Here is a 13867-nt window from a genome sequence, read left to right on the forward strand (position 1 = left end):
TCTGATGCTCTATTTAAAGTCTATTCCTCTAAAACTTAAAAGATACAAAAAAAGCATTGTAAAAAATCTTCTGAAGAGAGACATGATGAACATATTTACAATGACGCGAATACTGTAAACCACGAAAAACAAAAAAAAAGTGTTTAAATGCAGAATACATTTTTGGATGATCTAAACATTTACAGTTTGGTATTAGTCATTTTAACACTCTTTCTTGCGATTAGACCTGTCATTGGTCATCTGAAGAGCATACGTGCTGGAACGTCACTCCTCAAAGTGAAAGTGCAAACATCATTTAAATCAACATATCACATTTAGTTTTAGTACTATAATTATTCAAAGCATTTCAGATGGTTTATTATGTGTATAGTACATTAATAGCGTGAGAGATGGGACATAGTGAGTATCGAGAGAGTTACAGAGTTTCAGTGACATTACTACATTAAACTACTGTATATAATGTATAATACTGCAATGTGAGAATATTTATGGGTTCTGATGATAATAATAATAACAACAATATTTTAATATTAAAGTAATAATAATAAAAACACATTTTTTGGCTTAAAATATCGCAATAGTATTGTAAATTCAGTATCGTATCGTTACACCTCTATTATTATACCTGGTTCATTCATGTTAGTTCATAGTGCTTTAACTACTGTTAAAGGATTAGTTCACCTCAAAATGAAAATTTCCTGATAATTTACTCACCACAATGCCATCCAAGATGTTCATGTCTTTCTTTCTTCAGTGGAAAAGAAATTTAAGTTTGAGGAAAACATTTCAGGATTTTTCTCCACACAATGGACTTCAACGGTAACCAAATTGTTGAAGTCCAAATCAATGCATTGAATTAACCACAATTTAATGTGGTTATACTTTTTAACCACAATTCTTCGTCTTGTGCTGGTCTGCGATGTGCCAGGCATTACGTAATCACGTTGGAAAGGTCACGCTGGACGTACTGCCCCATTGTTTACAAGCGTTGAATGACATATTTATGTCTGTGTCAGTTTATTGTTTAAAATTGTCCTTTCGTGTGCGTATCCTGAATATTTAAAACAATGGGGCGGTACTTCCGTCTACGTCCAGCGTACGTAATGTCGCAGACTGGTCTGTTTTTTTATTTATTTTTTTTAGTTTTTATCGTTTTGCTAGATAAGACCCTATTCCTCAGCTGGGATCATGCAGAGCCCTTTGAAACTGCATTAGTTTGGTTACTGTTGAAGTCTATTGTGTGGAGAAAAATCCTGAAATGTTTTCCACTGAAGAAAGAAAGACATGAACATCTTGGATGGGATTGGGGTGAGTAAATTATCAGGAAATTTTCATTTTGAGGTGAACTAATCCTTTAAGAGAAACAACTTTAAAATAGTAAATGTTTAAATGAACAATGAACAATACTTTTTATTAACCTTAGTTAGTTTCAAATTGAATCTTATTGTAAAGTATTACCATTTCATATAAATCCAAACAGTCATGCTTAAAGATGACCTCTTTAAATATCTACACAAAGGCCATAGCATTGAAATTAGATGCATATATATATATATATATATATATATATATATATTGTATGTATACTCTCCCAATTTATTTGCCTCTATTTTAGAACACTTGATTATAATCATTATTACAAAATATGCATTACAGTGATGATAAAAAAAAAAGAAGTGAAATTGAATGCATTTGATTTGTTTATATGTCAGTTGCATGGTGATATAGTTTGCTTGCTCATGTCACTAGCTTTAAATATGCAACTTCGCTGTGTAAAGAATGCATACACGTAGTGTGCTGTATAACATACCGTTTCATTTTCTGTTTTAAATCCACATATGAAGTGTCCCGCTCTGATAGAAGTATACACGTTAAAGTCCCTGTAAAGGCAATTAAAAAAAAATTCTAAACACATTATAAATGTTAGAAATGTATTGCTAAAACATATTACAAAGACTGTGAACTGTGAAGTACTGAATTGTGGAGTTAGACCGTTAAACAGTTTTTCACCATTGCTGTTTTACGGATTTTTTGGGCGGGGCTAAAACGGGGCTCGATGACGCACTGGAGCCCCTGAGCTCCTGGACACGCCCCTACTTGATGACGCACTGGAGCCTCTGAGGCTGTCCGCTCCCCTAACAATATAGAGCACATTCACATTAGTTTTGCCGATCAATCTGAGTTACGGTCAGTACTATTAGTTACTACAGCAGCCTACAGATTGCTAGCTAGCTATGCCTTCGTCACAGAAAAGCGTAGGCTACTACCTGGATGCGATCACCGGATCACATACAAAACAGATCGGTGTCCTTATTTAAATTTCCGAAAAACGATTACATCAAGAAGAAGTGGATTAATTTTGTGAAGAGCCAACCTTGATGGAGAGCTGAGGATCACTGCCAAAACCCGCCTCTGTAAGTGATCATTTTACACGGGATAGTTTTATAAACTTTCGTCGGAGACAACTGGGATTCACTGATAATCCGTTGTTACTGGTGAATGGGGCCAAACCGACTATCTCCCGCCTCGGCATTCATCCTCCCGTCGCGCCGACAACTGGTGCCATCATCGGCAGTGCGTGCCCACCGTGCGAGCATCTATTCCGGCTGTAGAGTTGAGTGTGGCGACGGCAGCTTTCCCGCGAGTGGGCGTGGTTTCAGCGCAGCCAGCGGACATGCCCCCAGCGTTTGAGAGCAGAGACTACTGCTCATTTTTTCAAGATTTTGATAGCTTATTTTATGTACTTGCTGGCTTTTTTTTATCATTCAAATTTGGCAGGGTGGCTAATAACACATTTTTCTGTGGTGTGACAAACTCAGAACACATACAAAATTTTGACTTTACAGGGACTTTAACATCGGCAACCCTAATGATTTATATATATATAAAGTTTATTGTCTTAAAGATTTTTTTTTTTTTTTTTTTTTTTTTTTTTTAAAGATCTAGGTTTGCACTAATGACATTTAGATGTCTCTCCTTTTCAGAAGCAAACTATCTCTGTGTGCTCGTCCGGGTCATCTGTGAACATTTGAACTGTGTTTTAGAGTGTGCCCACTCTGCCCTGGCTGACCCCAACAACCCCTCCCAGCCCCACCCCCTGTAGCGCTCGGGGACTGAGCATCTGCTCCAGACAGAACTGCTCATTTTGTCTGCACAGATCTCCTTCCTTTTGCCCTTGATCTCAAGCACAAAAACACAAGCTGGTATTGGTTTAACTCCGAGTATATGTATTTAGTGTCTTCCTCGATTTTTAAAATGCTAGCCAAGAACTATTTAAGAGTATTTAATCTTGCTCCATGTTGTGATGTTGTACAAAACACCCACTCTCCACAATCTAATCATTTCCTGATAGATAAATTTAAGTTCAACCCTTGTTTTTTTATTTTATTCTCTTTATTCTTGAATATCCTGTTTCACTTGGAAACATTACGAGTTACGGACAGGGTCTTACATTGCCTTATAATTTATTCAAATGCAGCCAAGAGCTTTTGTAGAGATGCACATTTGTCCGTGCAATATTTAATCCTAGCTTCATTGATGGTTTATGATGTTAATGTAATGCTTAGGGGCGTGGCTTATGTGGGAGTTGCACCCTTACAAAATGGACAGGCTGTGGATTGTTGTTTTTGTCCGTTTCTTTACTTTAGCTCTTTGTTTTTCTCACTGTTGCTTCTTTCTAGGGTGTGGCTCAGGACTTCATGCTTTCTTGTTCACTCTTCTCTTGGTCAAAATTTGACCTTTTCTTTCACCTTTACCCTCTTTCTCTTTACTGCACTCTCACTTTGTGGGAGCGTAAAAATAAACCAAAATCTTTCTGATCTTTTTCGTCTTCCTCTTGATCCTTGTTTCTTGTGGTGGTTGTATCTCTGGCTGTTTGGACTGTTTTTCTGTTTAAGTTGTTTGTAAATCACTCTTCTGTTCGTCGTGCGTGCCTCTGTTCGTGTTGTCAGTCAGCCAGTCAGACAGTCAGTCCGTCCATCAATCCCTGATTCATGTGTGGTCGTTCTGGTCAGCTCTGTCAGTTCTGGTCAGTTGTTTGTTGTGACTGGTGGTCAGGTAGGCTTTTGGACTGTTTCTCGGACTCAACCTCAGAGCTCCACTATTACATACAGAGTTTCAGCCTGGTGCACACCATGTTTGAGATGATACATAGGCTAACTGCAAAAAGAAAATGACTTGACTTCTCTGTATCTTTTAAAAAGACTTAATGGGAATTGGGGCTGAGGGATCAATGCCTAACCATGGCAAAGTGGCTGAATTTGATCTTCAACTCCATTAAGTTTCTATTTTAGTGGGTAATATAATTGGGCAATATAATATGCCATTTTAGCCTTGCCAGTTGTGTAATTGAATTAAAACTAACAAAGTTACTGATGTAAAAAGAAATGTTAAACGCTGTTTTGCCTTGATATTTTTTTTCTGCAAATGTATTATTCCCTTTACTGAAATTACTTTTTACGTATTTTCCAGTTTGGTTTAGTTAATATACATTTATTTGGTATTACAATATTGCACAAGCTTGTTAAGTTGCTTTAAAAGTGAATTGAACGTCATCAAATACGACTACCAGAGTAGCCATGATGGCACATTAATACAAGCCATAAGATAAATAAAAGGCTTATTTAATTTTCATTGCCAGTTTAAGATAATTTATTTAAAAATTTGGTTATGGTTTGAACTTGAAGATCACACAAAGGTTTACACAGCTAATAACAAATGTAATGATTTTTATTTTATATTTCATAACAGTTCAGAAGCTCATTGGCTATTGACAACGTAGGGTCCGGTATTATCAAAATGTCTTGTGTGCTGCTTGAATCCAATTTAAATTTACTGTGCGCACCTTAGCCTGCCGGGGAATGGCTCAATGAATTTATAGTTTTCTCCTCACCTGCCTAGATTCACTCAAGCAAAGTCAACTAATAATAAATATGTGCTTCTGATATGATTCTTCTGTATAATTCTCTTGGAACCCACTGTATTACTTGCCTTCTAGCTGTTACTGAATTGCCCATTCTCTCCTCCCCTCTTCCCATTTTTCCCATTCCCCACCTCTCATCTCCATCCTTTTTGGCATGTTCCTCCCTTGTTCCCATAACCACTCCTGAAATCAACCTCCACAGCTAAGACCCAGGATGGCATCGCCCTGGAGATCCAACCTCTGAAGAGTGAGGAAGGTGCAGAGTCCGAGGAAAAGGAAGAAAAGGAGAAAAAGAAGGTCAACGTCACCAAGAAAGAAAAGTCAGTCCTTCAGGGCAAGCTGACTAGGCTAGCGGTTCAGATTGGAAAAGCAGGTTAGGAAGCCACACATAACTGAGAGTCAAGGGTGCCTGATTAACTCATTGGTCTAGATGGTTAAATATCACTTTTTTGTTTGTGTAATACTGATGCACAAGTTGACAGTTTTAATGTAGGGCTGGACAACATATTGAATTTAATGATAGAATTGCAATGATTTTTTTATCAATATAAAATTAATAAAAAAAATGTCTCAGAGACTTTTGGGATCCTTCAAGAAATTAAAAACAGATATTTTATCTCTAATTTAAATTTCAATAACAAAAACTGTTTTGTTGATTAGTTTGAGTCATTTTTACATGAATTAGTTTTCACTGAAACTCTGATTGACATTTGACATTGACATTTTTAAGCTACTTGGCAGTAATGGCTGTTTGGTTGAAATTGTGCTCCTCGGATAGAAAGAACACTTACTCTTGTTTATTTATTTCATTTTTTTCAACCTACTAAAAAAAGTAGCCAGCCCCAATTGTGAACAGAAGTATTAAAAAAAAAAAAAAACAGTTTTTAGTTTAAAGGTGCACACTTGTTCTTCTTTTTTTTATTTATTTAACATCTTTACACAAAGATATCAATATAACTTTCCAAAATTTTGCACAATATTTATACTAATTAGCCATGTGTTTGCTTGTGCAAAGCACACACATTTCTTCAGATGTCATTTCAGTAAATTAGTTCAATTGCTTACCAAGGTTTGTTTTACTTACTGCTTAAAGAAACAGTGTCACCCAATATGGAAACAGGCTTGTCCCTTTGGGCTGTGTTCCACCTTATTATCCTACTTCCTACAGTTACCCAATCAAATAACATTTACATAGAGCACATCAGACCACAGCTGTTGCCGTTATGAACAAAAGTTAGAAGGCTCTGCATTCCCTTTTACTGTATTGTTCTTGAAACTCCCTCTCCTCCGGCAGGTCTCATCATGTCTGCAGTGACCGTCATTATCCTTATCCTGTACTTTGTAATTGATACATTTGGGGTCCAAGGTCGTGAGTGGACAGCAGAGTGTACTCCCATCTACATACAATATTTTGTGAAGTTTTTCATTATTGGTGTGACTGTGCTGGTGGTGGCCGTGCCTGAAGGGCTGCCTCTTGCTGTCACTATCTCCCTGGCTTATTCTGTTAAGGTGAGAGCCTTTGGGTTAGTTTACAAACACAAAACTGTATTTTGTTAATCTTGAGGGCCTTCAGATGGTTATAAGTTAGTAAACGTCGCATGATTCTCTAAATTTTTGCTAATCTGTGTTCAAGGGCTAAACACACTCCTCTCCCCAAGTAAAACCAGATTAACTGTCTTTCCTCGACAGAAAATGATGAAAGACAACAACCTGGTGAGGCATCTGGATGCCTGTGAGACCATGGGTAATGCCACTGCCATCTGCTCTGATAAAACTGGGACGCTGACTATGAATCGCATGACGGTGGTGCAGGCTTACATAGGTGACACACACTATAAAAGCGTTCCTGAACCAGAGGCCATAAATCCACAGACTCTGGAGCTACTGGTGAACAGCATCTCCATAAACTCAGCATACACTACCAAGATCCTGGTAAGAACTTGCCTTATGTAAATGAGATAATGAATGAGTGATCTGTTGTTTTGTTTGTTTATTAATTATAGGGTTGTCAAATTAAAAGTCCACAGTCAGCCCCAGCTAAAACGCACTTATCGAGAGCAGACAGCACAAAATGACTAAGGAGCTATTCACACAAGGCATTTTAAAGGACAGCTAGACAGAGCACAACAGAATAAAACTTAACACAGGGGCCTTGAGATTAATTTCGAAGCATGTTAACTTTTGGCGCTTTTCCACTACTGGTACGGTTCGGCGCGGCACGGTTCGGCTTGCTTCGCTTTTCCACTGCGTGGTACGACTCGGCTCAGCACGGCACGGCTCGGTTCGCTTTAGCTCGGTTTGCTTTTCCACTGCAGTTAGTACCGCTTCAAAGTGGGTGGGATTATAGCAGTGCCCTCATATTTCTGATTGCTTAAAAAAAAAAAAATGTTTAGGAGGCAAAATATGTTTTAGTGATTATGTGAATTACACTGCACAAACCAAAGTAATAGACCCCTTTTGCGCCGACGTCACAGTCACGACGCTAGCTGGAGGCAAAACTAACGGACAACTGGAGGCGGCCAATACAAACCAGCACAGATTCGGCTACATAATAAGGAGCTTAAATTATTATTATTATTATTATTATTATTAAATGTCATCTTGTTGTGTTGTTGGGTGCAAGAATCAATGAAAAATGAATATGCTGTATCTGGAATTTTTATTTCTAGAAAATATTCACATCATTAACATTGCACCGTAATGTCACTCTTTACATTGTCGTCTTCTCGGCGCTGGCTCGGCAGAACTGCGGATCGTACCACACAAGTCTTGTGCATGACCATTCAGCACATAGTTATAGGCATCTAAAGATTTATATGCCCTCAGTTTCTTTTTACGCTCGGTTTCTCTAACGGATAGGTGTAGGAGTCAGGCCACTCAACCGAGGTAACGTTAATCCTGTCAGATCGTTCATGCATTGAGTGAGCGTGTACGGGTCAGCCAATCTGCTCCGTCCGTTAAAATTAACTTTTGCAAATAACAATCGCGGTCCTGGACATTGAGTGACCTTGCACATTAAGATAAAATCTGATTTTCTCCAGTCATTGTTAAAAAACAAGCTAACAAAACTTGCAAACTAACATAAGGGAAGCGGCCAGAGGGATTGTTCTGCCTCCACATTGCCTGGATTTAATAAATAAGAAGTAAATATAGCAGACGATAGATGGGAAACGGAGGCGCCGGTGCATGAACTGGAGCTCGTCTCATAAATGAACCGAAACTCAGCATATAAGGTAGCCTACTTGCCTCACATGTCTACTTTTAAACAAAATAGGGGTGTCGCAGTATACCGGTGTTGACGATAATCGTGATATTCAAAGCATGAAATATCGACATCGTGTTAATTTAGAGTGTGGCAATATACCGGTATTGGCGATAACCACGATGTTTAAAATGAAAAGGACTGTTATGATAACATGACACGTAAATACTCCAGCACGAGTACCTGGTTGACCTCTCAGGTGGCTGTGTTGCACCCGCTGACACCTATCAAACAAGAAAGACACAGCCGCGCAGCTACTCTGAGAAGAATATCGTCTGAGCGAGAGAGTGAAACACTGTCCACACCTGAAAAAAGTAAGCTCGCCTGTATGGGAGTTCTTCGGCTCAAAAGAAAACAGCACTTTAAAGGGGGTCGCACACCAGACGAGAAGCGTGTGCCACATCTTTAAAATTCAAACACGATTTCTCTTCGAGTGTACACACACCGGTTGTGCCATTCGCCGTCTGTCCCGGGCGCCCAGCTGTTCAGAATCCTGCCGCGACACAGCGCCATTTACATAGTTTTATTTTAAATTTACATTATATTTGTCTCAAATCATTGTAAATGACTTCACCCTGTGCTGCAATGTACATTTAGTTTTACATTAATTTACAGGAATCAGCTGTTTGAATGAAAATTGCCGATGTTGTCGGATTTTCAGGTGATATTCTCAATTCATTCAGTTAATGGATGCTCTTAGGTAAAGTGTTCAGATCACAGACTCAGCAACTATTGTATTTAATTGTACAGTACAATAATAACATAGTACAGACATTATATTAATTTCATAATCTCCTTAAACATAAGAATACTGCTGGCCATAAACTGAGAAAGTGCGCGTCCGGTGTGCGAAACCTCGAGTTGTCCTACACGCGACGCTGCAGAATGTGTAGCCACCAACCTTTTTACCCATCTCCGTGTCCACCCTGCGGATTACACAATTTTACAGAGAATACATTGCGATAATTTTACTAGTCATGGAATGGGAAACGTGACATTAACCTGTTAACAGGGGGTTTCTGTGTTCATACATTTAATAAAGGGTGATTATTAAGAACCATCTTATTTTTGTATTTGTATTTGCACTTGATTTTTTTGTTTGTACCATTATGTTTGTTGGGTAAAAAAGAAAAACTAATAAACAATTAAAACATCTCCTTGCTATATTTTACATATTCATAATCATTACTTTTACCGGTTCTTTGTGACAGCTTTTAGGTCAGTGGTCTCAAACTCACGCCCCGATATTTTGTGGCTCCCTACTTGACATTAAAGTTTAATGTTAGTGCGGCCCGTCGGTGCGTGTGGCGCGTTTTTTTTTTTTTTATCCCTTATGGGCTACTAGTACCATAGATAGTCTCGTGACAGCTTACGGTGAGTTTGTTGTCAATACTTGTCATAGACAACCGCAAAGTACAAACATACTGCGCCTGGAAAAAATGAGCGCGTCGCTTCAATTATGAGCGCGCTTGCCGCGCGCCTGCATTTGAAATAACGAACTTAAGCGCAAAATATGTGAGCAGGCCCCTTGGCTAGCTCGCGAGCGACGTGTTGGAGACCACTGCTCTAAATTTTTTTTGAGAATAATCATTTTGAGCTATGTATACAATACATGTTGTAATATGTGTACAACAGGTTGATAAGAAGGTTTGCTTTGATTTGCTTTGATTTGTGCAAAGTCAGTAATTTGCCTGAGACACTATACATGTGTAGAAAGAATTCAATAAGACGGGCAGACATGACTGCAAATATTTGTATTTCAAAAGCAATGATTTTGTACAGTAATACCATGGTCAGTAAACCATTTACCAGTGGTTTTGGCACTGTGAGCAGCTGCCAGGTCGTGCCGAAAAATGAAATCTTCATCTCCATAAAGCTTTTCAGCAGATGGAAGCATGAAGTGCTCCAAAATCTCCTGATAGCTAGCTGCATTGACCCTGCCCTTGATAAAACACAGTCCACCAATACCAGCAGCTGACATGGCACCCCAGACCATCACTGACTGTGGGTACTTGACACTGGACTTCAGGCATTTTGGCATTTCCTTCTCCCCAGTCTTCCTCCAGACTCTGGCACCTTGATTTCCGAATGACATGCAAAACTAAGCAACAGTCCAGTGCTGCTTCTCTGTAGCCCAGGTCAGGCGCTTCTGCCGCTGTTTCTGGTTCAAAAGTGGCTTGACCTGGGGAATGCGGCACCTGTAGCCCATTTCCTGCACATGCCTGTGCACGGTGGCTCTGGATGTTTCTACTCCAGACTCAGTCCACTGCTTCCGCAGGTCCCCCAAGGTCTGGAATCGGTCCTTCTCCACAATCTTCCTCAGGGTCCGGTCACCTCTTCTCGTTGTGCAGCGTTTTTTTGCCACACTTTTTCCTTCCCACAGACTTCCCACTGAGGTGCCTTGATACAGCACTCTGGGAACAGCCTATTTGTTCAGAAATTTCTTTCTGTCTTACCCTCTTGCTTGAGGGTGTCAATGATGGCCTTCTGGACAGCAGTCAGGTCGGCAGTCTTACCCATGATTGCGGTTTTGAGTAATGAAACAGGCTGGGAGTTTTTAAAAGCCTCAGGAATCTTTTGCAGGTGTTTAGAGTTAATAAGTTGATTCAGATGATTAGGTTAATAGCTCGTTTAGAGACCCTTTTCATGATATGCTAATTTTTTGAGACAGGAATTTTGGGTTTTCATGAGCTGTATGCCAAAATCATCAGTATTAAAACAATAAAAGACCTGAAATATTTCAGTTGGTGTGCAATGAATCTAAAATATATGAAAGTTAAATTTTTATCATTATATTATGGAAAATAATGACCTTTATCACAATATGCAAATTTTTTGAGAAGGACCTGTATGTATATATATATATATATATATGTATGTTGCCCCCTCATTTAAAGACGGGACCCCCCAAAAATAAAATTCTGGCTACGCCCCTGGATTATAGTCTGACCGTTATAGTTTATCCGCTCCTCGGCAACCAACGAGAGGAACGTCTGCACTTTGTCCACTGATCACGATTCAGCCATTTCTTTTTTTGGAAGTTTTCTTTCTTTCTTTTTTCTTCAAGCAAGTCAAGCAAGTAGTTTTAAAACAGGTGCTACAGCGGTGGCTGTTACTGGCTATTTAAATCTAGCGGGTTTGATGTCTCGCAAATACAATGATGCTGGTAGTGACGATTCTGTCTGACCAATCAGTGATCTGCAATGTGTTCACGTCACATTTTAGTATTGGTACGGTACGCTTGGAACCTCGACAGAGGTGGTACCATTTAAAGCGAGCTGTACCGTACCGTACCATGCAGTGGAAAAGCGCCATTTGTAATTGTGCAAGATGCTAAAAAGATGGAGATGGAAAGAGATGGAACACAATGCCCATAGAGATACATTATGTGTACATAGACTAACAATTAAAGCAAATATCAGACGGGTTACAACACCACATCCTGTCCGAACTAGGGTATCATAAACTAAATTTAATATTAACTAAATGTAAGATTTTAAAAAGTAAATTAATTTTTAAAAAAATTAAATGAGAAAATCAAATGTTATTTCATTTTACTTTCGTTCTTAGTAATTTAGTAAAGTAAAAATATTAATAAAAAAATACTGGTCTGAACGACTTGGTCCACCTGAAACAGACTGACAACACAAATGTGAAATGCATTGTGGCTAGACAGATTTATGTCTTCAACCATTTTTGTCATGTCTATTCAATGCTAGACTTGTCTGCCACAATATGTTTTAGTTATCTTAGTTTGGGGGCTTTTCTCAGCAAATATATATAAAAAAAAATGTAATTACATAGAATTAATTTGATAAAATAATTGTCATATTTAATAAAATCAATTCAGATTCATTAACTTTTTACAACGATTGATAGCCCTAATTCATTTATTACTATTCTTGAACCTTTCTTGCCTGCTATTCACAATTTATCTTTCTTTCCCATAGCCCCCAGAGAAGGAGGGAGGTCTGCCAAGGCACGTAGGTAATAAGACCGAGTGTTCCCTTCTTGGTCTGGTGATGAACTTGAAGAGGGACTATCAGCCTATTAGAGATGAGATTCCTGAGGAGAAGCTTTATAAGGTTTACACATTCAACTCCAGCCGGAAGAGTATGAGCACCGTACTAAAGAATGCCAATGGTCCCGGCTTCCGAATGTACAGCAAGGGCGCCTCTGAGATTGTCCTGCGCAAGTATGCTAAATAAACTAATCTTCAAAATCTTAAAGGGGTCATATCAAAGTTTACTTGATCTTTTGAGATAAACTTTCAGTCCAAAAAAAACATTTATTGAAATAAAGCCGCAAAAATGACTTCTGAAGTCCTTGGGTTATAAACCCAAAACATGTAAAGCTGGGGACATACTTAATGACTAGCTGAGGCATTCTATGATTAAACTCAAACACTTAAAGACTGTTTCCATCGACCGGAGCATATTTTAGTCTTTTACAGTCAGAGAGAAGCACAAACCTAGTCAGTCCACTACACTACACAACACACAACGATTGATGAGTCATGATGGAACATTCTGCCGAAATCAACTGTGCGAGATCTTGTACTGAAACAAACATTGATGTCAACAGACAGCTGCCACTACTTATCTGCAGTGCAATTTGTGCAGACAAATAAAATAGAAAAACCATGCCTGCAATACTGGTGGTTTCATTTATGAAACGTTAAATAAGTGTGTGTTTCTTTCACGTTTTCTTTTTGCCGTTATCGCCTATAGACACATTTCATTATGTATTTCCTGATTAATTTCATTAATTACAACATTTCTAGTGCTGTTAAAAAAACAACAACTATAAAGCAGTAATGTAGACTGCTATTCTCAAATCAGGCATTACAAAGGAATTGGTTTGTTCTGAGCAAAAATGCTTGACTATTTTTTCATTCCGGTTCCAGTGTTACCAGTTACCGGTTAGAACAAAATAGAAAATATTGCTTTATTTATTCTGAAACAGAAGTCATTTAAAATGTTATTTGTATATTTTATTTTCATTTTTATCAGTCTACAGTAAATGTACAATGCCCCCAATAGTATTTAATGGTACTGCCAACACTGGAAACTCTGATAGCATGAATTAATTTGACAGAAGAGCTGCAAATATATTCAAGGAACCATTTCCTCATATTTCCTCAAATATATTAGATATAATTAACGTGTGTATATTTAAAATTATTTTATTTACAAATGTCATGTTTGTGATTCAGAAACAAGTGCAGTTATATAGCCTACATAAGCTACCATTTATTTTTTTCTGTGTAACTTTTTTTATTAGACTCCCGGTCGAAATAAAAGGATAGCTTCTTAATGTTTTTTTAAATGAGAGAAATCACTGCTTATTCTGAATTTTTACAGAACTGAATGAATAGCCTAAAAACAATTAACTTGCTATGTTAGCTAATGAAATATTACAAAAGAAACAGAAAAAATATGTTTGACAATATTACAAAAATAAGGATAAATGATGTTTGACTCAGAATGCTTCTCCACGGCATAGTTATCGGCGCCAGTCTCTAATATTAAACATGTTTAATAAAATCTTTGTGAGGATGACTGGCAACAGCTGGTTTTAAATTGTTAGACTAGAATCTTTAGACACCGCCCACTACATGACTATAAACACAGACTGAGCGCAACTGGAACAAACTCTTTCCGTTTGAGCATGATCAGTCATAT

General features: G+C 38.1%; 1 protein-coding gene across 6 annotated transcripts in view; it reads left to right on the top strand.

Moving 5' to 3' along the window:
• Positions 1 to 13867, top strand: part of atp2b4 (ATPase plasma membrane Ca2+ transporting 4) — a 281849-nt gene that overhangs the window by 219953 nt on the left and 48029 nt on the right. For all 6 annotated transcript variants that reach the window (XM_056269832.1, XM_056269827.1, XM_056269830.1 and 3 more), the window contains 4 exons: positions 5124 to 5294; positions 6216 to 6430; positions 6611 to 6853; positions 12134 to 12378. In XM_056269832.1, coding sequence (XP_056125807.1) covers positions 5124 to 5294; positions 6216 to 6430; positions 6611 to 6853; positions 12134 to 12378 — 874 coding nt within the window. The remainder of the gene's footprint in view (positions 1 to 5123; positions 5295 to 6215; positions 6431 to 6610; positions 6854 to 12133; positions 12379 to 13867) is intronic.

The sequence above is a fragment of the Rhinichthys klamathensis genome, unplaced genomic scaffold (genome assembly GCF_029890125.1).
Source record: "Rhinichthys klamathensis goyatoka isolate OS25496 unplaced genomic scaffold, OSU_Roscu_1.1 h1tg000291l_1, whole genome shotgun sequence".
In the NCBI taxonomy this organism is placed as follows: domain Eukaryota; kingdom Metazoa; phylum Chordata; class Actinopteri; order Cypriniformes; family Leuciscidae; genus Rhinichthys; species Rhinichthys klamathensis.